This window comes from Drosophila busckii, chromosome 3L (genome assembly GCF_011750605.1).
Source record: "Drosophila busckii strain San Diego stock center, stock number 13000-0081.31 chromosome 3L, ASM1175060v1, whole genome shotgun sequence".
Lineage (NCBI taxonomy): Eukaryota > Metazoa > Arthropoda > Insecta > Diptera > Drosophilidae > Drosophila > Drosophila busckii.
In genome coordinates this window covers 4,525,386-4,551,047 of record NC_046606.1, presented here as the reverse complement: position 1 = coordinate 4,551,047, position 25,662 = coordinate 4,525,386, and the positions used below count along the sequence as shown (strand labels likewise).

The window sequence follows — 25,662 nt, the reverse complement described above, 5'->3', positions numbered from 1 at the left end:
ACAGTGGACACTTGAATATTGGTAATCTCGTAGATAAAGTTTTTAGAACTAGCACCTAATAAAATGTAGTTGCGATAAAATAAATTTTTAGGATTACTCATACGTATAATAAAGTTTTAAAGTATAATTACGATATTCAAAATATTTATATGCAGCTGTATACATTCGAAGTACATATTTATTGTTAATAATGAATGCAATTTAATTAATGTATTAATTGCTACGATATTTAGTTTATTCCTAACATTTAACTTTTTATGATATTCATTTATTCAAAGTATGAATTTCATACGCAGCAGCAGCTCAAACTTTAATTGTCATACGCTAATAGTTTTTACAATATTCAATTTGAATTCAAGTGCGAAAGCATAGCACAGTAATTAGCAGCGAGTGTTCACTGTAGTCTTAGTGCTAGTCGTGCTGTAAATACGCATAAACTTTGATTACCATGATAATGGGATTGACCATTAGTCACAAGTAATAAAAAAATAAAAATAAAGGAAATCATAAAATAGTAGCACAACATATACAAAAAAAAAATCATAAATTAAATTGTTGTTTGCCTGCTGTAAGTGTTTTTAATATCCAAGTGGAATTTTTTTTCTTTTTTTTCGCTTTTGTACGAAAAGAATCAAACAAAATTCTGCCAATCAAATTGACATTCAATTCAATTCTGAATTTGACCCAATCTAGGCGAAAGCGCGATAATCGATATTTGACCTAGGCCAATATATAAATTGTCTAAGCGTTGCTAAACGGGCTTACTACACTATGCCGACTAACTAGCAGCAATTCGAGTTTGAACAACTAATTTGATGACTGACTTAACTAGGGAGGACTGGGACTCGATTTGAACGCAACCATTCATCAAATGGCGCCCCAATCGAGTGGCAAGCAGTTAAGGCTGCGGCGGTTGGGAGGTCGTCTAATCAATGCAAACACGTCAAAGAATTGCGAGCGTTTTTATTGCTCCCCCAGCCATCCCAACAATCAGCCCAACCCCGCGCCCACAGCGGTGTTGTCAACAGCGTTGGACTGTGACATTTGGCAATTTATTGAAGACGAGTTCCAATCAGAGCAAATCATGCGAATCCTAAACAGCACGGCTCGGCGTTCTATATAGTATGCTTGATATATACGTATTTTATTTGAAGGCTCGTAAAAAATAAAAGGTAAGTGTGATATCGGCTCGATCCATCAGCGTTTGGCCTCCTGGCAGCGTTTGCCTTTGTCCTTTGTGGTAAGGCAATGGGTAACAGCAGCAGCAGCAAAAAGAAAAAAAATAAAAGAAGCAAAGTAATAATATTGGCGTGCAGCATTGCATGCGACTGTGGCAAGTCGCTTGGGGGCAGGTTATGAGTAGTAGAGCTGGTAGATAAGCATAGACATTGGAATTGGTGTTGAGCACGAAAATTCGAAAAAATGCAAATGAAAATGAAAATCAAGCAGTTGTCAGGCTCCCATTCAGTTGCGCTCAGTTGCCACAGTTTGTTGCAAGTGCACGGGTCGCCTTCGAATGGCAAATCAATTGTTTTTTCTCAGCTTGGCGGATATATTCTCCGTCTATCCGGCCATATTCAAGGAGCGCAGCAGGCAGCTTAAGAAAACCAAACAAATCTACTTGCCCAGCGATGAGGAGTGGATGGACAAAATGTATTTCATGCTGCTCGAAATGCAGCGTCAGGTGAACGAATCGCCCGACATAAGCATAACACTCAAGGACATAGATAAGCGTGATAAGCCCATGTTTGATGCAGCACGCAAGACCAAGATTATATCACCGAGCGTAAGTCCCAACGGTCGGCGTAGTCATATCTTGAAATACTGTCACGCCACCACAGTAAGGATTAGGCTGAAAAAAGGTCCTCGCTGGCAGTTGCCGACGATAGCAAATGCGGCCAAACTGCTGCGGAAACCACCCTTGAGTGTCAATTTTCAAAATGAGCACGAGATGAGACTGGCCTACTCACTGATCTATGATGTGTTTCGATGTGTGTAGAAATTTCCAAGCACAAGGCTATTTATGTTCTAATGCATTCTATTTTCTAGATAAGACTGTTCTTTGTAATGCTTTAACGGATATTTGTTTCTTTGAGCAGGAGGAACATAAACAGGTGAGTGCTCAATAGCAACATTTAAAGTGAAGCGGGGATGGGATAAGGATCTGGCATTATTTAATGCATACATATCTCAACAAAAAACTCTATTGAAAAGAATTTTTAAACCTAATTATTTCCCTTTTATTTTCTGTCGCAGTACGTTGATGATGAGCAGCGCATTTGGTTAATGCTCTTTGAGCTCTACGATCGTGACTTTAAGAGTCGCAACTCAGAGTTTCAGCAGCAGCAAGCAGAGCTCTATCAGCAAGCTGAAGTCATAGGTGCGCTTCTAACCAAAGTTGTCCCTCAGCACTCTCTTTAAATTTCGCCTGCTTTTCCAGAACACGCCGCTGTGCTTTGGAAACATCGCGTGCGTCTTTCTGCGTCCATTTCACGCATGCGCATCTGCGTGGGTGCACTGCGTCTGTCACAGCTGCTGCCTATACATCTGCAGAATGAAAAGGTTGCCATTGCCGCAGCTAATCCTGTTGTGACTGGCTGGATTAATCCATTTCTAGTGCGGTAAGCTTAAGTAATGCAAAGCAAGTAAAATTGTTTGCTAAGCTTTTTATTATACAGCAATAAAGCTGAAGCGGATCGTTTGTTAATGGATATGGGCTTTACTATACATGGTCCGGATGATGAAAAGCCGCTGCTGGAGCAGCACTGTAAGTGGGACAATATTTGTCCTTTGGTTATATCCTGCATACCCAAGAATCGCAGCGAGTTTACCAAGTCTGTTTTAATGACCAAGCATTACTTTATAATGCAGGTGAGTGGGCGCTACGACTTTCAAAAAATATAAGGCATAGCTTCAATTTGTTAATATATTTATTTCTTACTTATATTAATTCTCTTTACTGCAGGACAAAAACTTTTCCTATGGCCCAGCTATTATGTCTAAGCTTATGGACTATTTTGAGCTTTATGGTAAGTAAACAAACCACTTAATGTTATTATAAAAATAACTATAAAATTATGATACTTAGGTGACATACTGCAAACTCATGTAGACTCGCCACGCTCGACCGCCTACTTGGCAGCGCTCTTCTACTCCGTGAATCGCGTCAACAACTTTTATGTCTATGGCGCCGGCACCAATCTTAAAGACTATCGTCGCTATATGGAAACTATAGGTGTGAATAACATACGTCTCTTTGGCGATGCTTTTACATCCTTTCCCATGGAATCCAATCGCTTTCGCACTGTTGTGGGCATTTTTGCCACGCCTCCCAACTCCTTTAGCGCCATTTCCGATCCCATTGACTTGATTTGCTCGCGTGGTGGCGATTTGAGCATGCTGGAGGTGCTTACCGAGTCGGAGGTAAGTGATGAGGGCAAATCGCGCGTGGGCTGCATACTGGAGGAGCAGCTGCTGACGCTGACCATGTCCATGTCACGGCCACAAGTGCAGTTTGTGTTGTATCAAACGCATTCCATAGTGCAGACTGAGAATGAGGATATGGTGGAGCATGTGCTGCAGGTAATCAACAAGCTGGCGCTGGAGAAGCACAAGCAAGCCTATAGAGAAATGAAGCGCTTGGAGGCGCTAGCAGAGGCGGAGGCAGCTAATATACCTGCTGCTGCCATGAGCAAGGATTCGCCGCGTAAGAAGGAGAAGCTCTCCGCGGAGGATAAGCGCAAATCTCAGCCAGAGCTAAGCGCCAAGCAGGAGTCTGTGCTGGAGAAGGAAAAGCTGCCCAAGGTGGACAGCATAGATCTTATAACCACACCCGATATAGATGAGTTTGTGTCGGATGTAGTGCCGGATATATGCATCAATCAGGACAACTGCATCAAAGGACTTAGCACTGGCAGCTTTTTGTCGCTGGTGCGTCGTAAGTGTTTAACGCATTTGAATGAGAAATATCTCATACGCATGGCCGAGCGTCGTGGACTCTTTGGCAAGCCGGCCAGCGACAAGGCCAAGTCGAAGGCAGTGAAGCTGCAGGAGATCAGCGAGCCAGCGCCCCCAGAACCGGATAACGAAATACGCATCAGTGGTGTACAGCAGGCGGTGAGTAGTGAGAAGGTCATGTTCGTAGTGTTAAACTTTACACATTTATTTCGTAAACAACAACAATTTGGGGTGTTAGCCTAGGCTTATGGAATGGGAAGAGGCGGGGGGTTGGGTTGAGTTAGCATATATATATATATACACTTGAGACTTATGATCTAATAATTAACATTGCGCCATGGCTGAGAGCAATCATCATCATCATCAACTGCAACAGCAGCAGCTTGTACTTGAGCTTGATTTGTGGCTTTGAGCGGGGTGGGCTTTGGGTTAAGGTAATAGCAGGGGGGGGCAGCAAAGTGTGTTGGGAGAGAGCGGCGGGTGGAGTGTTTGGTAATTAGCATGAGGCATGCACTTGGCTTGAGTCAGAGCAGTAAATTTAATAACAAGAGATTAGGTCATGTCCCAGCGGCTGCTTCTATGACTAAAGCTGATGCTGATTAATCAATTGGAAAAAATCTAGAAAAGATTTGCCTGACCCTTAAAGTCAAATTGTTAGTTTTGCTTATCAGCTTGCTAATTTGTTTAATTGCAAAAAAATTTAATTCAATTTTTCTTGAGATTTATAATCTCGCATTGTTTGGCTAAAAATATGAATTTGTTGCTTGCTGCATGTTTTGACTATAAATTGTTTAATTAAACAATGCACACTGGTTGCTAAATTTATGTTTTTAGTATAAATTTAATTGGCAAAAGTATTAGTAAAATTAATTATTAGCAATTAATTTACATAATAAAATGCAACAATTATATAGCAAGCAAGCTCTAACAAAAAAAAATTAAATATGCTACAATTAATTGTCTTATAAATTTGTTGATAAATAAGTAAAAACATCTAGATAAAAGGTAAAAAAGTAGCAACCGATAGCAACAAATTAATATTTTTTATCAACTATAGCAGTTCTATTTAATCTTTTGCGTATTAATTTAAAATCTTTGACCATAGGTATTAAATTAATAGCAAAAGTGTAGGTGAGCAGCAATTTGTTGCAATATTAAGTAACATGCCCTGCTTTATACACTCCACCCACACAGTCACCCACCCATTCACTTACGCCAGCTGCTGCCGCTGTTAGCCGCTTTGACAGTCTTGCCACCCAGCTGAAATCCTTTGGCATCCTTTGTCTTGTTCTTGTCCAGCTTGCTGTTGTTGTAGCCGGCGCCCATGCTGCTGCTGCTGCTGCCGTTGTAGCTGAAGCTGGACTTGAAGCTGGGATTGCCAACGCTCTTGAACATGGGATTAGTTTTGCCAGCGCCCACAGCAGGCGCTGCCTGCTTGTAGTAACTCTTCTGTTGCTGCTGCTGATTGTACAGCGCCGTCTTCTCGGACAGCTGGCGATTGTAGCTAAAGCCTGTACTAGCCAAGCCGACAGAGGCAATGCCCAGACCCATGCCCACGCCAGTGCCAACGCCATAGAGCTGCTTGTGACTGGTGCTAAAGGTGGCGCCTTGCTCGTGCGCCAGCGGACCGCTCTGCGTATAGAACTGCTGCTGCACCTCGACTATGTAGCGATAGGCTTCCTCCATGCTCTTGGGATTGCGTCGCAGGATCATGGAATGTGTGGGCTCGGGCAAATGATCTCTGAACACTTGCAATGTAATGCGCTCAATGTCCTCCAAGGAGTATAAAGTGTCATTGTGTGTGAGCTTGCGATTGAGCAGACGCTGCTTGAGCTTGGCCATCTTCTGATAGTACAGCTCTATATTCGAGTCCAAGACGGCGCTTCTAATCTTGTGTATCAGAGCATAGCTCGACTCGCGCTCCGCAAAATTATGCAGCAGCTGCTCGCGCACTTTGTGCCAGGACTCTGCTTTGAGCAGCGCCTTGCCATTGCCCAGCGCAGGACCATTGGCTGCCGCCGGAGCGCTTAGCTGACGTGTAAAAACCACGTCCCTGGCGCGATCTGTGCACTTGTTTTTGATGTGTCCTATGAGCTGCGCCTTGTAGTAGTCATCGAAGCTATTTATGGCCGGTATGAGCGCTTCGATTTTCTGCAGAAATTGCGGCAGCTTGCCGGGATCGCTGCCATCGAAATTCTCGACAAGCTTCAGGCGATGCAGCACTTGATTGTATTTGTTAACAAAATCCGCATCCATGGCGTATACTAAATTGCTGTGATTTTATTACAGTAACGTTTCTTACAAATGTATAAATTAACATTGATTAACATGAAATTCTTTGTTATTTCGTTGCTTTTATTCGCTGTTTCTGTTTTCAGTTTCTTTTTGTGTTAACTCGCGTCGATCCGTGTGCGCCGAATGCAAAAATCGTATTGAATGGCGGCGCTTCATGTTGATTTTCTGATATGGTTATGGGGGATTCGTGTCGAGCACGACGTCACTCGGCGTGTCGCACTGCTCGCTGCTCGGTGCTCGGTTCGTTGAAGCGTTGAAGTCCCAACGACAATTCGAGCTGTGAACTTAAAGCATTGCGGGTGCTACTAGTTGTGGGAGTTTGCTTTGTCTACACCAATACACGCACAGCCAAACATAGCGCAGCTGAATCACAGCGCACGATCGCAGCTGATAGCTCGAGATAGTGACACAAACACACACACACACACACACATACATATTTGTGTATTTGTATAGACACGCACATATGCACACAAAACAATATTTACTAAAAAGCGCACACAAATCGTTTGCTCGCTCTGTTTTGTTTTCAACTCACCCCACCACACCGCAGAATACACCACAAACGATGGCTAAGCGCAGCCGCTCGCTCTCACCTCACCTCACCTCAGCTCCAATCAATGCCCACACACATGCAAATATTTGACAGCATGGTCAGTTTCTTACTCGTTAGTGTGGTGGTAAATGCTCCTGCTTTGATTTTGGCACGTACTAAACAGCAGAAGGTGTGACAGTTTCATTCTTTTGGGTTAATTTAGGGTTGATCAGTCAATTTGTTGAATTTTTAGCATTTGTTATTTGCTTGCCACACAAATGTGCACGCTGCTTTATGTAGGGCAATTGTTCGCTAAATAAATTTCAATCAATTAGTTTACCATTGAACTTTGGATAAGTCGAATTAAAGCAAATGATTTAAGCAATTGCTAGATTTTTTAATGGAATGCAGTATGCGGAGTGTCTTAATTATTATATTTTGTACAGCTTAAAAATTATTTATTTGTTTTAAATTATTTGCTATGCATTCATTATTAAATTTGTTCATTTTTCAAGATAATTATTTTAATTATGACATACCAACTATCTTTTCTCATATCTGGCGTATACTTAATATTATCTTATGCCATAATATTTTCTCAAGTGTACCACAACAGCAGTTCGACAGCAGTTCAATATAGTATAACTATTCCCGTTCGGATTTTGAAACTAGAATGAAATCTCGTCTATAGGCTGTAGCTGGTGACCTTACAAAAATCACAGTTGTGTCTCTAATGTTGCTTTAATCGGTTATTTGTTTGACGTGCATGACACACAGCTCGCAATGCGATGTACACATACATATAAATATATATAGTATTTTTATTATACCCCGCACCCAGCTGAACACAGCATTTGCTTATCGTAGTGCAGAGAGTGTTAAGTGGGTGGGATCGGTGGTGGGGGGGACTTCGGTTTGGCGTTTAAGGTCTGTTGCGCCGGCGTGCGCGGCTCAGCTAATTAGCAACAATTTCTGAACGTTAGCGGCTTGTAAAACGGTTTAATAATACCCACAAAATAATACAAAACAAATTGTAAATAAAAAGAACACAAACACAGCCGAACGCAGCGTCACCGGCAAAAGTGCCTTGGCCAAAGGTGGGGTGCGCTGCCTTTGGGTGCTAATTTGCGCTCAAGCTATTGGGTCTGGGTCTGTGGGCATGACTGCATGTATATATAGCATGCTAACTGATAAGCGGATTTAATTGCTGCTCAACCTTAGCTATAAGTCGATTGTCAGTTTGAATTTTGTTGCGGAAAAACCGCATGCGCCATTACAAACAATTTAATATTTACAACTTGCAACTGTAATTTTTAAAGTAATTATGTACACAACAAACAACACAGCAATCAGCTATTGACGCTTTGATAAGCCAGCTCAGGGTCAAAGAGTCAACTTCAACTTGAACTTAATCGACAGGGCTGCAAAGATTGTTCAAGCTTTAGTCTTGAAATGCACAGAAAATGAGCAGATAGAAAACTAAACTAATATCTAAGATAAACATTTCATTTTTCATTAATTTATTTTTGTTGTTTAGAAATGAAACTAACTTAAAGCTAAATATTTCTTTGCATTGAGTTTTTTTTGTAAAAGTTTTTCTTCGCTTGTGCATGCTAAAAAAAATCTTTTAAAATCAAATTAAAATTTATAATTCATTTTTATTGCCGCTTTTATACGCTGATGTTCATTAAGAGCCGCTCGCATATAAAAACAACAATTTGCCGTCTCCCTGGTTCCATCATCAATTGTAAACAAAAGCGCTTTTGGAATCATTTGGCTTGCAAATTGGCCGCGAAAATTCTTTCGCGCTAAACTGCGAACTCAAATCGGCAGAATAATAGATTTTTATTCAATTGTTTTGGAAATAAAAAAAATCAACAACTAATTAAATTATATGCGCGTGCCATTGTTGAGCGCGTCGCGGCGCGTTCGTTGTTTTGTTTTTTATTGTTTCCATTTGTATATTGTACAAGTATTTACATTTAAGATTTGTTTTGTGTTTGCAGCACGCTCGTTTGCAACACCAGCGACCGACCCAAGCCAGCGCGATACGCTCGCACCTGACCAAGCTGTCGGCTACGCAACGTCAGCCCATTGCCTTCAACTTCAGGCAGCGCGAGTGCCAGCGCTTTTACATGCTGCCCATCTATATGGTAAGTGTGACTATAAATCGCGTTTGCTTGACCATAATATTAATAGCTATTGTCTCGCCGCCCTACCAAACTGTAGCATAGCGCCAAGCACAGCAGTCGCCTCTGGTGGCAGTATGCCTATAAATGTGTCACGCGCTTGGGGCGTAACGCCATCTGGCATCCCAGTCTCAAATTCCAGCTGCACTGTAAGCGACAGCTGCGCATACGCAAACTACGACAACGCGCCTGGTCCAACAGGCAGCCACTACGCCTGCACATTATGGACATTGAGCTCATTTGCCAGCTGCGTCGCTACAGCAAGTAAACAATGCCAAAATCAAATTCCAGTCTGCTGGCGCAGGCGTAAACAAATTGAATTGTTTTTAGTTGTAAGCAAAAATGCATGCCTTAGTTTAATTATAAGTTATGAGTATAATTTTAAATAGATTTTTGTTTGCAATTAGTTTTTAAGTTAACTGTAGCATACTTTTGAGAACGGCTTTATGTTGCAGCAAGTCCTTTGCACAATTTGTAGCATACTTTATAGCGTAGCAGCTGCACTATAGAATTTTTTTGAAATTGGAAATTTCGGCATACCAAATCAAATTGATTATTTTACCGATAATGTTTTTTACTAAAGTGTAAATCCCCTTTCATACTCATGACTAACAGTTTTACAACATTAAGATATCAATTGATTGTTTATCAATTATCATTATAACCCATACCCCAGTAGCAATAAAAAGTCATCCAATTTTAGACATCAAGTCACACATATATATTGTATATTTATGATACTTATGGTTTTCGCAAGCTATTGCTTTTTGAAAAGATGAGTGCTAGCATGTAATTGTTGTTGCTTCGATTGTGAGATAAGTAATTACATTGACGAAAATTCCATAAGCGGAACCTAATGCTGACTAACGTATGAAAATTGATAAAGATAGGTAGGGCTATAATATGTATAAAATTTTAAATAGTAGTAAATTTATACGTAGTAGTAATGCTGATACAGCGCCTTACATCTAATTAGGGCAGGACTCCCAGTGTGTATCCCAGGCGCGTACCTGTTAAAAAGTAAGCGAATTAGACTTTATAATTGAAAGCGTAGGCTAAGCTTAGTTCACCTGGCAATCTCGACTGCAGTACCATTGATTCTGACAACCAGCGCACATATAGGTTGCCTTATAGCGATGGCAATGCTGACAACGATGCTCAAAATTCTCCTCGCCATTGGCGGTACGATCAAACTCTCTGTGCTTAGGCTGATTACTATTAAAGTGTGAGGCGGCTCGGCCGCTTAACTCTTCACGATACATGGAATGTGGCTCAGCGAACTGTAAGCAAATTGTTAATTAATACAAGTCTTAAATGAATTATATTTATATTACATGTACTCGAGTTTGCTGTCTAGTGTGGCTAGCGTTTAATGGACTGCTGTTGAACAGAGGCTTGCCTTGCTCAAAATGATTATCCACTGAGCTGTGACTGCTATGCGGCTCCAATTGCTGTGCTTGTCTATAGCTAGTACCGGCGCTGAGATCAGGCGTAGAGTTGGTAAGCCGCTTGGACTCGTTGATCAGCTGCTGGTAGCTGCAGGTTACAAATAGTTTTAGTTAGTTGCTTAAAGCTTTTGTTTGCTTTTCTTACCGATACTGCTGCGGTGTCTTATTGCGCTTGCCCACCAGCGGCACCTCCTCGGGATGCTCACGTCTATAGTCTTCTATGAGGCTGCGCACATCACGCACCTGACCCTGTCGACCATAGCTAGCTGAAGCATTATCGCTTACCGCTGAGGACCGCGGCGGTGGCGGTGGTGGCTTTGATGGTCGCATCGCTGGCAGCGAGTTGCGTCGATTAACTGGCGCGGGCTCCAAAAAGTTTGCAGGCGCCTGCATGCCCATAGCACTAGAATATACAACAGAAGTTTATTAGTTTCCTTAACTATTCATTTTGTTTACAAAAACCCACCTGCGCCACATTTTGATATCATTCAAGTCGCTTTCCTTTCGATTGATCATCTGCTCTATAGCACTTGGACCACTTAGCGCAGGCATGGGCGCATTATGTTCGTTTAACAGCAGCGAGTGCATCTCGTAGAGCTCTGAGGTGCTGCAGTTCTTATTGAGTATGGAGGGCAGAATTTCCTTCATGATTAAAATGCGCTCCTTGCGTTCCAGGCGCGCCAGCAGCTCTTCCTTAACGCAACGCAAGTGCAGCAGTCGATTATATTCCTCCTCCTTTTGGAAAACTAACTTATCGAGCGCTTTAAGATCCAATTCAATGCGCTGCTTCTCCTCGCTATAAGACTTGAGCTCCGGCTTGACAGCGCGCACTTTGTCAGTCATAATCTCATCCAGCTCTGAGTAGAGGTCCTTGACGCGCTGATGGAACACCGCATCGCTGTTGCTATTATTTAAATCTATGTTGCTTTTACTGCGTGTTGTTGTTGCGGAGGTTTGTGTTTGCTTGGAGCTAGACTCAGAGCTTGGCTTGGCTGGGAAGAGCTCTGCGTGTGATGATGATTGTGCTGGCGCTTGCGGCGTTATAAATTGTGGCATAGCAAACGTATGCGTGGGCGTTTCCAAAGTCGGCGCTTGCTCTATAGTTTGGTCTGCCTGCTCGATAGTCAATGCCGCTGGTTTTGCCCGCTCATAGCACAGCTCCATAGGCTCAGTAGTTGGTGTGGGCGTCTCCAAGCTAATTATGGGCGTTGCTGGCGTTTTGGGCGGCGCATAGAATTCCGACAGCGTAAATGGTCCACCCAGCTTAAACATCGGTGGGTTGTCAATGGCCATTTCTGGCGCTGCCTTAACTATAGCTGCATTTATTGGTGCTGCTTTCGGTGGCGCTGCTACTGCAGCTGGAGTTGCATACAACTCTGTTATTAAATCAACTTCTGGAGTTTTTTCAGCCACAGCTATGGTCTTGTGGCGCTGTTCAGTAGCGGCTGGAACAGCATGGACGTTTGGTGGCGTTACTGAGCGTCGACGCTTGTTGCTTTGCTCCACCACAGGCACCTCCTTTAGGTCTGAAAGTATTGTACTAAGATCCATTTCCAGCGATCTTACTGGCAAGTTATTGGATATGGGCTGCTCCACAGCCGGCAGCGGCTTCATAGTTAAAAACTCATCCAGTACGCAACCATTCTCCGCAGGTGGCGGCGATGTGGGTATCTCTAGCGTAAAGGCTGGCGGGGTCTTGGGCGCTACGAGCACGCTGCTGCTTGGTACCGGAGGGCTTGACTCTGAGGGCTTGTCCGGCGACTCTTCGTTCTCTGTATCGTCCAGGCAGATGAGCTCGGGTGAATTACTGTCGCTGCGAGTAGGACGGCGTGGCGGTGTGCGCTCACGTCGCTGCTGCATTTGGTGGTGCAGTTGTTGTTGTCTGTGTAGCTGCTGACGCGCCTGTGCTTCTAGCTCTATGGCGCGCTTGGCTTCACGATATTCATCCATACGTCTGGCGTGCTCACGATGTTTGGGCAGCGAATTTTTCAGTTCGTTTAAATAATCCTTTTTGTTGATGGAATTTTGAATCAGCCTGTGCATTTGAATAAAATTTTATAGTTAATACAAGTTCACACTTCCAAACTCTCAGCAAGCTATCAATTGCAAATTGAGTTTAATTGCCACACAGCTCTAACAGGTTCTAATCGTGTCGTAATTGCGCTTACCATTTAATGCTGCGCTTTTTATAATAAATATTAGCTCGATTGTCACGTTGCATCTGTTTTATTTGACGCCGTGTATGCGGCAGACTGGTTGGGGGCTTTGGTTTGCCGTCGCCATTGCCGTCGTCGCAGCCACTCGTCTCCATCTCATTGGATAGCTTTCTGGGAGTGGTGCTGGCACTGCTGGACTTCTCTGGCGTTGTATCAGTGCTTGAGGTGAGTGTATGCCTTTTGGGTGACTTTGTTGATTTGCTCACGGCCATGTCCATTAGTCCGTCGTCTTCTTCATTGTTGCTATATTCATCGCTGCTCAGCTGGGAATTCGAGGAGTCGTAGAGTTCCACGTTCGTCATCATGTAATCTAATTCAACCTGCATGCCATATGTGACGTGCACACAAGCTGTCTAAAAATCATGTCTACTATATAAATTGCATAGAACTTGCGGAATCAGTCTGTAACAAACTGCCGTACAAATTTAATTATCTTCTAATTTTGACCAGACTGAAATATGCGTTGCTGCGATGCTACAGAGGCAGAAATAGGCGGCAGCGAGTTCCAGTGTAGGTGGCTTTGTGAGTCTAGGAGCGTTGCACGAGTCAGCAGATTGAAACGGAGAAAACTGATACAGCAAGTATTTAGTACGTATGACATACCATGAAATGAAGAATCGTTAGAAAAGAAAACCATCAATATTGCTAAGACGTAATAGAACATAGCTAACTAGCCACGGTAAAAAATGCTGGATGCGAAAAGTAGATGTAACAATGAAAGCCTGTAAAAGCTATTTAAACCAATAACATATGTATTTTATAGCGCTAGATTCGAACGTCAGATGCACGCACTATGCGTATTGCAGGATAACATTACATTTCAACAGATGTGTATAGAGCATCTTTAGAGTCTCGGAAATAAGTTCAACTGTACAATGATAACACCTGCTCTGGCGACTACTTCAAGAACGGAACGAGAGCTACGGCCAACTGATTATCCGCAGACTAGTATCGGATTAATTCATGATCGTCCGTGAAGCACTTGAGAAATGCTGCCTAATAACACAGACCAATTACACACACCCCACCATAAAATGATTGCTAGTAAGCTATCAATTGGTAAATCCTCGTCATGATTACAGCCTACCCGACCCATACAACAACTGCACACCAAAAAGCATAGACTACGACGTGAGAAAAGACATACACACGAGAGTCACATTGCCAGACCAACTCAGCTATGTTGCCGGCGCAGCAGCTGAGGCACACATCTCATCCCACAGAGCATTCTAATGATCTATGCCTGGACGACTAACAGAGCAAACGCAGGAAGAATATTCGACTTCGCCGGTACCAGATTAGCAGCTACTAAGATCCAAAGTCTTCTAAATCTGTTAGAGCGGACTGAACTATAATGTACAAAACACAGCCCTTGCAAGATATCACTAGCGAGACTGCTCTGACTCGAATCCCGTTATAGATCGGAACAGCTATGAAACTCACTATGAAGAGCTGGTCGACACTCCGATCGCTCTGCACACAGACTGTAAATAGCGACACATTCAGCCAGCCGAGACTTTTTCTGCGGCAAAACAGCAAAGGATGGCATTCGCGTCACTATTCACGAATATGCAAAAGTTTTATTAAACATGCATACGCGGCCAGCCAGAAGCGAGTCGGAGCAAAAGAATGCCCAATAACAACACAGGCATAACGACTGTGTCCGCATGTGCATCTGATGGTTTTATCAAACCATCAGCGATACGCGGATGGCGAGCGACTAGAGTATTCGTCAGATCTATATTCTGAACGAGCCTCTGCGATGATAGCATCAAACGTCTATTTGAGATGCGTGGCCGAAAAGTTAAGCAAAGAAAATAAGTGATAAGATAAATGTCGAGTAAGCACAGACAATAATGTCCAGTGAGCTTGCCTGCAGTAAGCGACCACCAACGTCATGCTGTTCCAGCCAGCTTACTTAGAAGACGCCACCATATTAACCAAAGCCTGTGGGCTGAAAAAACACAGATAAAGCCCTGACTAACATTAATATATAACCTAGCAGCAGCTGATTTTAGAACCACATGTATGTCACATCTATCAGCAATTTCACGATCTCGCGACTCACCAACAAGAAGAGAGCACATGTCGTAATGTGTGCGAGAGCTATAGAGCTGTCAATCAGCCTATCAGTGGAGATATTAGGCATGCATGTCGGGAGCCAAAGAAAATGGTCCATACAAACTGGACAAGACAACTCACCTACCCGAACGACATAAGAAGTGTTCCAATTAAGGAGAGGATAACCGCGAAAAATACTGGGTTGACGTTAGCTTGTTCGAAGGTCCTCAATAGCGCACACTTCACCCAAAACAGATCACTTGTCAATCGACGTCGAAGCGGCATTATTAGATTGACCACAGACAGTTCGTCGGCGGGAACGACGGTGACGGAACACATTACACCACGCTCTTATAGACTACACAAGTCGTAGCCTAAGCGAGCTAGGTAGGCTGATGAGGAAGTACCACGCAAAAAACACAAAGACACTAGTGAAACTAGCAGTATCTTAGGAGCAAGACATAGATCTCTTGACTCTGAATAGAAGTAGCTAGAAGACTAAGGGGTCGCGTAACGCTTATTGGAAACCGCACATATACAAACAGCGCATCAATTATATCGTTTTTAGGACACAGTAAACATCGATCAACACAATTGTATAACGACTCCGAGCGCTGATGTCAAAACAGCACATATCACTACTAATCACAAGCCATGACTCTGTGCACCAGAGCTATAGCCAAAGTTCTCCATCTGCGTAGTCGAGACTCTTTCTCATGTTCTGACAGCAGCTCATATTGCTCATAGAAACAACTAAAGCGCGCCACATCCTTATACTTATATTTAATTCTATGTTTTTTTTTGCGCAGTTAATATAGTTCTATATTATTAGCAGTTGATTTTATAATTATTTTTTTTTTATGTCTTATTCTAGTTGTATGCCCAGTGTTCGTATCTTAGCGGCGTCAGAGCGGGCAATTTCTTTTTTTTAATCGTAAGAGCAGTGGTTTTAACTGAAGATATACTAGACTCAAAGCGCGCTGCTTCAAGTTCACGGAGACCCATAGTCTTTTATTTATGTCTGTTTAGGGAGAACCGCTATTGAATTAGAGTGTCATCGCTAACTCGTCTCCGCATACTTGACATAAGCTATGCTTTCCAAAAGTAGTAAGTGAGTGCTACAGCCGTAAGTACTTGTTAATAATTTGAATAATTTGTTTATAACTATAGTATTGTTCTTGAACAGAGCTGATTGCCGCTGCGGAATGGTATGGAGGCAGCAGGCTGCGCGTTTATATGGATCCAGAGGATGAGAAAGAAGTTTATTGGCAAGGAGCACGGCTTGATGATTATGAATCATACCTATGAGATTCGATTGGCTGATGGGCTGGATGATTTTGGATAAATACGGCCTGCTGGGCTCGGCCAAGGCTTTTGCCAAGAAAGCGCTGCGCTATTTACCTGTTGTAGGCTGGGCCTGGTGGCTGGCGGAGTTTGTCTTCCTCAATCGTGATTTTGAAAAGGACAAGGCTGTTATTGCCAAACAGCTTAAGATTGCCTACTCCTATCCCAATCCCACTTGGGTGCTGCTGAATGCTGAGGGGGAAAAAAACAAACGCTTTTTTTTTTTTTTTTTTTTAAAAAACGGACGCAAAACATGAAGCTTCGGTGAAGTTTGCTCAGGAGAAGGGCATGACTGTGCTCAAGCATCACTTGATTCCACGCACCAAAGGATTTACCACATCTATGCCTTACCTGCGTGACGGTTGTCCAGCTATCTATGATCTCAGCTTGGTATTCAAGCGTGACGCGAAGGTAACTACAAAATATTCGATTAAAATTGCTTTAAAGATTAAAAGCTTATCTTTTCTAGGTGCGTCCCAACTTGATAGCCATACTCAGTGGACAGGCTGTGCAGGCTCATATGTTTGTCAGACGCATACCAATGAATAAAGTGCCCAAGGATGAGAAGGCTGCTGCTGCATGGATGCAGCAACTCTATGTGGAAAAGGATCGTATTATTGATAGCTTCCATCAAACCGGCAGTTTCTTCAAAACATCCGGCTTCAAGGAAGTGCCCTGCAAGGTTATGGAGCCACGCATTCACACGCTGATTTGCTTTGCCGCTGGGCTGATGGTCTCCGTTGGGTCAATTGTGTATTATTTAATTTCCTCCTTGTTGGCCGCCAACTGGTTTGGTCTCATTGCTGCTCTGTTTGTTCTGGGCGTCTGTAAGTTCTTACTCTATACGTTTTGTTTACATTATCTTTAATTATTTTTTTATTTTAGTTTATGGCCTTCTCTCCAAGGCCGTCAATATGTCAAAGATCAGCAAAGCTTCCAGCTATGGCGCTGCCTCGACCACAAAAACACACACAAACTAAAATAGTTGACGTATTAGCATATATAGTTCATAATATGAACTTCATATATGCTGCTTAATTTGTAAATAAATTGTTAAACGTAATAAACAACCACACCTCACATTTTTGTACTTTGGCACTGCACTTGTGGTTTTAAGTGCTGACGCTTACATACATATATTGTTTATTGATTACTGTCAGTGAGTCAAGCAGATAAGATAAAAAAACAATTATTATTAAAAATGTTTGCTAGTGGAACTGGAAATTTGGCAGCAGTTACTAGTAGCAATATATGTTCTTGGCAGCGTTCCTATCAGCGCGTCATCCAATAAATATAGTGCCGCTTATTTGATAAGTAAATAAGTTAAATAAATATTTTATGCTTTAAATTTGGCGCCTTTTCGATACGTATTTGGTATTTTTATGGATGACAGTTGGTATTTTTAATTTTGGCGCTTAAAGCCTGGCAACACTGCTGCTCACATGTTACTGGCAATTGTTGCTTTCTCTGTCTAACGCATGGTTTTGTCCAGTTGATGTAAAACAAAAACAACACGAAAGTCGCACAAAAACATTGCCAAAAGGTAAATTGTTGACGAAGTCAACAAATAGGCTTAAATATACAAGCAAATGCAGTGCAGTCATTAAGCTTAGTTAATGGTTGTAGATGCGTATCAAGTGACGTTTTTATATCATCGTTTTAATAAGATCAACGAACTTATAATTAACAACAATACCTTGAGTGTGTGTGTAACCCAAGTACTATTAAAGTAAGCATGAAGTGTGGGTCATAATGTTAACTTGTACACATACACACTTGCAGATATATAAGTGGCGCACGCCTTAGCTTTAAAGTGCAAAAAAAGTATATTGATATGTTTAAAAATACAATACAGATACACACATACTGGTGTGTATGTGTTCAAACATGTATACACACTTGTGTGTGCATGCAGTGAACTGAATGACTCGAAGTGACTGTGTTCTTGCCCACGGACTTTGGCCAATTGCGGTGCCGTCTCAGCTGCCGAGTGGCCTTATCAGTATCTTTAACGCCCGCCAACAAGAGCTATAAAAAGTGCGAAGCTGATAAAAGACCAATTGGGGTTTTATCGTATAAAGAAACCAAAGCATTGGCCAGTACTGGATCAGCCCAGCACAGTAGCTAAAGTTTACTTGGAGCAGCCTGCTTACGTAAACAATTTTACAGTTGGATTTAATTAGATCAATTATTCATTGCAGCTGCAGCTACAAAGTTCAAGATGATTACGTTAGAGGAGCTAAAGAAACTGAGACTGATACATTTGTGCGTAGCCATAACGTTTTTTACGAGTGGCTTGACAATAAACTTTACTCAACTGTTGCTACACGTATTGTTAAAGCCATTTAATAAGCATTTATTCCGCAAGTTGATGTACTACTTATGCTATTCACTCTACTCACGTAAGTATCTTTGAATAAAAATGTTTATAAACCAATTTTAATGCCCTTTATGTTCACACAGAGTTGGTTTTTATTGCTGATTGGTATGCTGGCTGCAGGATGCGCGTCTATATGGACGCGGAGGACTTTAAGAAGTACGCTGGCAAGGAGCATGTGCTGCTTATCATGAATCACAAATATGAAATTGATTGGTTAGCTGGCTGGCAGATTTGCGACAAGGTCGGCGTGTTGGGTAATTGCAAAGCCTACGCCAAGAAAGCGATTCGATATGTGCCCTGCATCGGCTGGGCCTGGTGGCTAGCAGAGTTCGTCTTCCTCAATCGTGACTATGATAAGGACAAGGAAATTATTGCCAATCAGCTCAAGATTGTATTCTCTTACCCCGATCCCACCTGGTTGCTGCTCAATGCCGAGGGTACACGTTTTACTCCCAGCAAACATGAAGCTTCGGTCAAGTTTGCCCAAGAACGTGGCATGACTGTGCTTAAGCACCATTTAATACCTCGCACCAAAGGATTTACAGCCAGCTTGCCCAGTCTTCGTGGCATTTGTCCAGTCATTTATGATATCAATCTGGCCTTCAAGCAAGATGAGAAGGTATATATATATATATATACAGACATATGTGCTGTTCTCCTCAATTTACACTTGATGCTTTTAGGTGCCTCCCACCATGCACTCTTTGCTCAATGGCAAAAGCGTTGAGCCCTACATGTTAATGCGTCGCATACCCCTGGAGCGTGTGCCGGACGATGAGAAGGAAGCCGCCGCTTGGCTGCAACAGTTGTTTGTGGAAAAGGATCGTATAATTGATAGCTTCCATGAGACGGGCAGTTTCTTTGAGAAATCGGGCGTTGAGGAAGTTCCCTATACCGTCACGGAACCCCGTCTTAGCAGTTTGGTCAACTTTTTTGGCTGGGCCACCTACTCTATGTCTTTAGTCGCTTACTACCTCATTTCTTCACTGTTGGCCGCTAATTGGACCGGCCTAATTATTGCTCTATCAGTTTTAGGCACCTGTAAGCATTTATTTATTGATTGTTTAAACTGTCATTAATTATTGTCTATTTTCCAGTTTACTGGTTGATGGGTTCCGCCATTAAATCCACGCAAATCAGCAAGGGTTCTAGTTATGGAGCTAAAACCGCTAAAGCGAGCACAAATTAACTTTTAATTAGTTAATACACTATTCATTTCGATTTGTTAATCAACAATATTTTTAGTCAATCAGCCAAGCTAAAAATCTCACAATTAACATGTAATAATGCGCTTAACTCTGTCTGATATTGTGTTTATCAGTTATCTACTTCCTCTATGACTTTCATATTTTTGTTAATTAAGCTTGGCTAAAAACAAAAAACAAGTTTGTTGACTAAAATCAAAATACAGTTCAATTATTAGGACTTTGCCGCACACTGGACAAGTTTAAATGTATATTAATGCAATAGCGAAAAATGAAAGCGTTCAAATAAAATGCCAATGTTAATGTATTTAGCTAACTGAATGTTGTTAAATAAAATGAATCATTAAAAACTTGAATTGAATTGCTATAAATCGTATGGCGTTAAATATCGCGGCGAGCTTTGATTTGGTCTTTAGCATTGGCCAACACTGAGCACTTTTTATCCGTTCCCGGATAAAAAACTAAGTATCGATTTCGAACAGCTGTTCTGCTATCGATAGTGGCTCGGTTTAGTTGTTCGTTGTTATACTCCAAAAATTTCACATTTTTAAAACTTAATAAAAAAACAACTTTGTACCTTTAATTTAATGCAATAATATGTGCAATTTGAAGGTAAGCTATGCAACCAACTAGAAACTTTATGTGCGCGTAGAGAAAAAATGTTGACTAATGTGAACAAGTGAAAAGTGAAACGTAACACGGCCTCCAGTGTGCCCACACTGTGTGGTTTGTGTTAACAGTGCGGGTGGGGGGGAGCGAATGTATCTTGTCTCCTGTAGGCTCAAGGACTTGCCTAAATATATATGCAACAGCGACATTTTGCAGCGTGTAGGCAAGGAGTGCAGCTCATGATATTTTTTGCTACCTAAAAGGTAACAGAGGAAAAAGAGAAAAGAAAGCAGACCGTAGCTGCTGATGACGTTGAAACTCAAGTTCAAATTTCTCCCCACTGTTAATGTGTATGTGTTTGCGTGAGTGTGTGTGGTTGCCAGCATTCAAGTTGTATATGGGCGAATGGTGATACATGTATACATATGTATATTTATAATATATGTAAGTATCTGTATGATTTGAAAGTGTAGCTACAGGCTTCAGGAAGTACATATACAAATATGTACTTAGATATGTGGCAGGCTCACAGACACATATGCAGATACAATTGTGAATGAAGACAACAGCTTTGTGTGCGCATAAGTGTGTGTGTGTAAACCAGCTGACGTTGTTGTCACCAAACAAGTTCAAAGCGCTGTACATATTATTTGAATTACATATGCATATATTTCATTTATATGTAATGCAATTTTTTTTTACAGCATGCCGATACAGGCGCCCTCATGGACAGACTTTCTCAACTGTCCCATCTGCTGCAATGAATTTGCAGCCAGCCAGCGTGTACCCATTAGCCTCGGTTGCGGTCACACCATATGCAAGCTCTGCCTGACGACACTCTATAATCGACAATGTCCCTTCGATCAGGTGAGTGCTGTGCTGTTCATGCTTAATAGCATTTGTAGTTTACAGTTTGCTAATTAATTCAATTGCAGACGGTAATTGTCACCGATATCGACAGTTTGCCTATAAACTATGCGCTGCTGCAGCTGGTGGGCAATGGCAGTGGGGCTGCTGCTACTGCGGTGGCGACGGAGCTGGCACCCAGCGTACTCAAACTGCCAGCGGAGGATTTGAAATGCTATAAACATGGCAAGCAATGCATTGAGGAGCTAGCGCTGCATTTAAAATCCTTTCTCAATCAGAACAGCAGCAATTTGCTCACACGTCCTATGCAACGCAAGCTGGTGACGCTGATCAATTGCCAGTTGATGGAGAAGGAGGGACGCGTGCGTGCTTTGCGTGCAGCGCGCTCCTTGGGTGAACGCACTGTGACTGAGCTTATACTACAGCATCAGAATCCACAGCAGCTGAGCTCGAATCTCTGGGCAGCAGTACGCACGCGCGGCTGTCAGTTCCTGGGACCTGCGATGCAGGAGCAAGTGCTGCAGTTGGTGTTGCTGGCGTTGGAGGAAGGTTCGGCCTTGTCGCGCAAGGTGTTGGTTATGTTTGTGGTGCAGCGTTTGGAGCCAACATTTCCGCAGGCGTCCAAGACCAGCATAGGACATGTGGTGCAGCTGCTTTATCGTGCCAGCTGCTTCAAGGTGTCCAAACGCGAGGCAGACTCATCGCTTATGCAGCTCAAGGAGGAATTTCGCACCTACGATGCGCTGAGGCGTGAACACGATGCGCAAATAGTGCAGATTGCCACGGAGGCAGGACTACGCATAGCGCCAGAACAGTGGTCCTCATTGCTGTATGGCGACATACAACACAAGTCGCATATGCAGAGCATCATAGACAAGCTGCAGACGCCCTCAAGCTTCAAGCAATCCGTGCAGGAGCTGCTCATAGCCTTGCAGCGCACGCCCGATACGGCCAAACTGACGCTGCTGCAGCAGCCACTGCAATATCTAGCTAGCATAGACGCCGCTGCGGAGGAAACCAGCTGGTCGGATGTGTCACAAGCCTTGGATGCAGTGCGGCAGGCAGTGCTGGGCTTGGTCAACTTTCTGCAGCAGCATGGCGTGCGAAAACCACAAGAGACCAGCTTGATCAGCGGCCCTGCAAGCAGCACCAATACCAAGTACAAGATCAGCTTGTGTCGTGACCTCAACATACGCGGCGTTTGTCCACGTGGCACCAGCTGCACCTTTGCCCACTCACAGGAGGAAGTGGATATGCATCGCGCACGCAATCGCGGCAAGCATATGAAAGTCGTGATGCAGCAAGCAGTGGTTAAGAAGCCACTGGGCAATGAACTGGCGCCGCACAACAGCGCAGCCATGTTGCCCATTTCTCCCATGCACTATATGCCGCCGCCAGCACCAACGGCGCCACCTCGAGCTTATGCGCCACCAGCGCATGGTGGCGTGCATCCGCAGCTGCTGCATGGCCCACACGCCGCCATGCCACGTGCCCCAACACAGCCAGTAATGAATGGACTGTTGGTGGCGCCACGCTTTGAGCCACGCTTCGGCTTTAATCGCAATGCTCCACCACTCCCGCCAGCTGGACGCAACCCACCGAACTACAACTATCATGCGCCGCCACCGCCGCCGCCGTACTATGCCAACGATGGCGCGCCGCAGAGCAAAAACAATCTTTGGGAGCACGCATATATGCCGAAGCTAGCACCGTCCAGCAAGCCAACAAACCATCGCGTCATGGCGCCGATTTTACCCGCAACAGCTGATACCTCATTTTACGAAAAGAAACCGCCGAGTAATGTTAATCTAGAACTGGAGCTGGTCAAGCCGTTGCCACTCACCGATGCCGCTTCCACTGCTGACACATTGCCGCTCTTTCGCAACAGCAGCAACAGCCACCACAACAACAACAACACCAATAGCCACAATCATAACAATAACAACAATAACAACAACAACACCAATTCCCTTCTCTTTTGGAACACTTCCAACAAGGAGCTGGCCAACTTTGTGCGCTCCGACTCCATATTGGACGACGATACCGCCACCTTTGATGTGCCAACTGGCTCGAGTCTACACAGTCGCTACGGTCCCATATGCCCCAAGCGGTCCAGCAGCAATCTGCAGAATTGGCTAACAGAGCAGGCCAAGGCCAACAGCAGTTTGCCTATAGCAGAGCTGAGCTACGCCAAGCGTGAGAGCAACAACAATGGCAACAACAATATAAACAACAATGCCAATAAGGTAAGTGGACAAATTAGAAGAACTCTTTGTATTCAAAGTTGTGATTAGCATTGCTTTAGCTAAGCTTAAACTCTTGAATAAACATTTTAACAACTCACAGAACTCAGCTGGACGTGATAGCGTGTTTATATGGAACAGTGATCTAAATGCCAATCCAGCCAGCACAGCGAGCAACTTTTGGAGCAACAGCGAATCCGCCGCCGCGGCAGCAGCAGCAGCAGCAACAACCACAGCAGTAGTGCAGCCGACGTCCCACAACGAAAGACTGAAGCAACAGTTGGAGCGCAAGCCGCATCCACAGCTGCTATCCGAGGATAGTTTTGAAGGTGGCATCGATAGCAGCATGATGAGTGAACTGGAAAAGAAATTGGTCGACATAGTCGATCCGGATGACAGTGGCATTAAGCTAGACTAGCACCAAGCACAGGTTAAGTTAGTAAATGAACTAGAGCCGAAAAGCAGCAGAGAGCAAGTGAGGAAGAGAAAGAGAAAGCGGAAGAGGAAGAGGAAGAGGTAGAGAGTGTGTGTTAGGAAACATAATGCAATCATTTTTAATCATGTCTAAACAGGACATTTTAGAGGTTTGTACACGCCGCACAGTAAACAACAAAATAAGAGAAACTAAAACTAAAACAACAAATTGGGTTGGGGAATTCACTAGCGTTTATTATTATATAATTGTCTATTTAAAATTGAGAGTGTTCTGTCTAAAGCAATGTGTTTAATTGTTTGTTGATTGTTCAATGCGGCCTGCCGCATATCTAGCTACAGTTATATGTATATGTATGTATGTATACAGTTATACCAACCTGTTCGTGTTATAGTTGTAAATGTCAAACAATGTTTTATTTGTTTGTTTTATGTGGGGTTTCGTTTATAGTACTAGTAAAGCATATACTTGATGTCTAATTAGCCACGAACTTTTAGCACAACAATAACATAGACGTAGTTATTTCAAATTGCTAATTAACAAATTATACTAGCGTATGCATAAACTATATACATTATATGCAATACTTCCAATAGGTGTTGGGGTTAAGCTTGGCCCGAAAGATATATAAAAAAAAGTAAATGTAAACTTCAGGAATTAACAAAAAATGCAACGTCCTTTAGCTAGTTATATTAAAAAGAGAGCGTAAGAAAGAAAGAAAGAAGAGAGTGTGTTAAGCGAAATCTCTACAATTTTACTATATACATATATAGATATATTATATATGAATTTATATGTATGTGAATGTTACAAACTCTGTTAATAGCTACATATTTATATAATTTAACTATTATTATTATTTTAAACAAAGCTATACTATTTTTTATACACACACGCACACACACACACACACATAACTAAAGTGGCCTACACACAACACTCACACACACACACAGACACACCTTTGGAGAGGGGGCTAGGGGGGGTTATGTACGCACACATGCGTTTTGATAATTTATTATTGTATGTGTGTGGCTGAATGTTTATATTTCTTAAAGAAATTTTAATAACGCTATTATGCGCATGTTGTTAACTATGTACTATATTATATATTTAAAAACAAACAAAATTTATTGCAAATAAATTTATAAATCCATGTAATGTTTGCTTTTGTAAACTGCAGCCGATGTCAACCTAACTAAACAACAAAAACATAAAATTTATACACTTTATAAATATATATATATGTATATATATAGAGAGAGAGCTTGTAGCTACGTATGTAATACATGCGTTAATATTTTCAATTGATATATTAATATTATATATTAATGTCAGCTTGAAGACTTGAAACTTTATGTTCAACTAATCAAATGTTTTGTAAACCTATTTAAGTAAAACTCAAGCAAATTAACAAAAAGAAAACAAACCTTTGTTTTATGTGTTTGTTGAAAAACATTTAATATATACAAACTGTTACTGTGTGTAAATTGTTAAAATCAAAAACTGTTTGAACAAGCAAAGCGAAAGCGATTGCAAGATCGTAAGAGATGTGTAAACAAATGAGATTTGTATTTGATTTATCAATTTTTGTAAACCGTTATAAGCACCCACTAAAAAGCCAAGCCACACCACATGCTGCTGTACTTAAGACAAAACCAAAATATAATTATATATATTTTTTTTTCGGGGCATCTGGCTGGCTGCAGTTGCATATACTAAACCCAATGGGTTCATAACTGTACTGTTGAGTTGAGTATCTTTTTTTATTCAAAAAGAGAACTTTATATATACAACTTCAACATATTTAAACTGTAAACTAGGCAAAGCAGAGCGTACGATAGAGAAAGAGAGAGAGAGAGGCTTGTAACAAAGACGGT

The 25,662-nt window shown here is 42.4% G+C and overlaps 5 protein-coding genes and 1 pseudogene across 5 annotated transcripts; 4 read left to right on the top strand and 2 right to left on the bottom strand.

Moving 5' to 3' along the window:
- Positions 1 to 1,516: 1,516 nt before the first annotated feature.
- LOC108598642 (maker702) lies at positions 1,517 to 9,274 on the top strand. The gene is made up of 9 exons (XM_017985350.2): positions 1,517 to 1,991; positions 2,050 to 2,114; positions 2,257 to 2,380; positions 2,441 to 2,621; positions 2,679 to 2,871; positions 2,966 to 3,029; positions 3,089 to 4,116; positions 8,794 to 8,940; positions 9,017 to 9,274. The coding sequence occupies exons 1-9, from the start codon at positions 1,517 to 1,519 to the stop codon at positions 9,242 to 9,244; spliced, it is 2,505 nt and encodes an 834-aa protein (XP_017840839.2). The 3' UTR covers positions 9,245 to 9,274.
- LOC108598643 lies at positions 4,963 to 6,383 on the bottom strand. Its single transcript, XM_017985775.2, has one exon. It carries the CDS (start codon positions 6,211 to 6,213, stop codon positions 5,164 to 5,166), a length of 1,050 nt encoding a protein of 349 aa, XP_017841264.1. The 5' UTR covers positions 6,214 to 6,383; the 3' UTR covers positions 4,963 to 5,163.
- A 429-nt stretch (positions 9,275 to 9,703) lies between the features above and the next one.
- On the bottom strand, positions 9,704 to 12,953 carry LOC108598554 (CREB-binding protein). Its single transcript, XM_033293800.1, has 6 exons — positions 12,593 to 12,953; positions 10,891 to 12,459; positions 10,570 to 10,827; positions 10,311 to 10,512; positions 10,047 to 10,256; positions 9,704 to 9,986 (listed from the first exon to the last, which is right to left on the bottom strand). Exons 1-6 carry the CDS (start codon positions 12,940 to 12,942, stop codon positions 9,945 to 9,947), a joined length of 2,631 nt encoding a protein of 876 aa, XP_033149691.1. The 5' UTR covers positions 12,943 to 12,953; the 3' UTR covers positions 9,704 to 9,944.
- A 2,839-nt stretch (positions 12,954 to 15,792) lies between these two features.
- LOC108598820 lies at positions 15,793 to 17,159 on the top strand (annotated as a pseudogene).
- Positions 17,160 to 17,516: 357 nt separating this feature from the next.
- Positions 17,517 to 19,948, top strand: LOC108598573 (1-acyl-sn-glycerol-3-phosphate acyltransferase gamma-like). Its single transcript, XM_017985259.2, has 5 exons — positions 17,517 to 17,588; positions 18,247 to 18,447; positions 18,509 to 19,044; positions 19,109 to 19,466; positions 19,523 to 19,948. Exons 2-5 carry the CDS (start codon positions 18,267 to 18,269, stop codon positions 19,612 to 19,614), a joined length of 1,167 nt encoding a protein of 388 aa, XP_017840748.1. The 5' UTR covers positions 17,517 to 17,588; positions 18,247 to 18,266; the 3' UTR covers positions 19,615 to 19,948.
- Positions 19,949 to 20,191: 243 nt separating this feature from the next.
- Positions 20,192 to 24,901, top strand: LOC108600946 (roquin-1). Its single transcript, XM_017988790.2, has 4 exons — positions 20,192 to 20,242; positions 20,944 to 21,106; positions 21,175 to 23,352; positions 23,453 to 24,901. The coding sequence occupies exons 2-4, from the start codon at positions 20,945 to 20,947 to the stop codon at positions 23,765 to 23,767; spliced, it is 2,655 nt and encodes an 884-aa protein (XP_017844279.1). The 5' UTR covers positions 20,192 to 20,242; position 20,944; the 3' UTR covers positions 23,768 to 24,901.
- Positions 24,902 to 25,662: the final 761 nt, after the last annotated feature.

What these genes read in the sequence shown, in the direction of transcription:
- LOC108598573 (XM_017985259.2), top strand. Translation starts at nt 18,267, where the DNA reads ATGATTACGTTAGAGGAGCTAAAGAAACTGAGACTGATACATTTGTGC. An exon ending in ATGCTATTCACTCTACTCAC is followed by an intron (nt 18,448 to 18,508) that starts GTAAGTATCTTT and finishes ATGTTCACACAG; the next exon opens with AGTTGGTTTTTATTGCTGAT. An exon ending in TCTATCAGTTTTAGGCACCT is followed by an intron (nt 19,467 to 19,522) that starts GTAAGCATTTAT and finishes TCTATTTTCCAG; the next exon opens with TTTACTGGTTGATGGGTTCC.
- LOC108598554 (XM_033293800.1), bottom strand. Translation starts at nt 12,942, where the DNA reads ATGACGAACGTGGAACTCTACGACTCCTCGAATTCCCAGCTGAGCAGC. An exon ending in GATATCAAAATGTGGCGCAG is followed by an intron (nt 10,828 to 10,890) that starts GTGGGTTTTTGT and finishes TGTATATTCTAG; the next exon opens with TGCTATGGGCATGCAGGCGC. An exon ending in GACAGCAAACTCGAGTACAT is followed by an intron (nt 10,257 to 10,310) that starts GTAATATAAATA and finishes ATTTGCTTACAG; the next exon opens with TTCGCTGAGCCACATTCCAT.
- LOC108598642 (XM_017985350.2), top strand. Translation starts at nt 1,517, where the DNA reads ATGGCAAATCAATTGTTTTTTCTCAGCTTGGCGGATATATTCTCCGTC. An exon ending in AGCAGGAGGAACATAAACAG is followed by an intron (nt 2,115 to 2,256) that starts GTGAGTGCTCAA and finishes TTTCTGTCGCAG; the next exon opens with TACGTTGATGATGAGCAGCG. An exon ending in TCAGTGGTGTACAGCAGGCG is followed by an intron (nt 4,117 to 8,793) that starts GTGAGTAGTGAG and finishes TTGTGTTTGCAG; the next exon opens with CACGCTCGTTTGCAACACCA.
- LOC108600946 (XM_017988790.2), top strand. Translation starts at nt 20,945, where the DNA reads ATGCCGATACAGGCGCCCTCATGGACAGACTTTCTCAACTGTCCCATC. An exon ending in GACAATGTCCCTTCGATCAG is followed by an intron (nt 21,107 to 21,174) that starts GTGAGTGCTGTG and finishes ATTCAATTGCAG; the next exon opens with ACGGTAATTGTCACCGATAT. An exon ending in TAAACAACAATGCCAATAAG is followed by an intron (nt 23,353 to 23,452) that starts GTAAGTGGACAA and finishes AACAACTCACAG; the next exon opens with AACTCAGCTGGACGTGATAG.
- LOC108598643 (XM_017985775.2), bottom strand. Translation starts at nt 6,213, where the DNA reads ATGGATGCGGATTTTGTTAACAAATACAATCAAGTGCTGCATCGCCTG.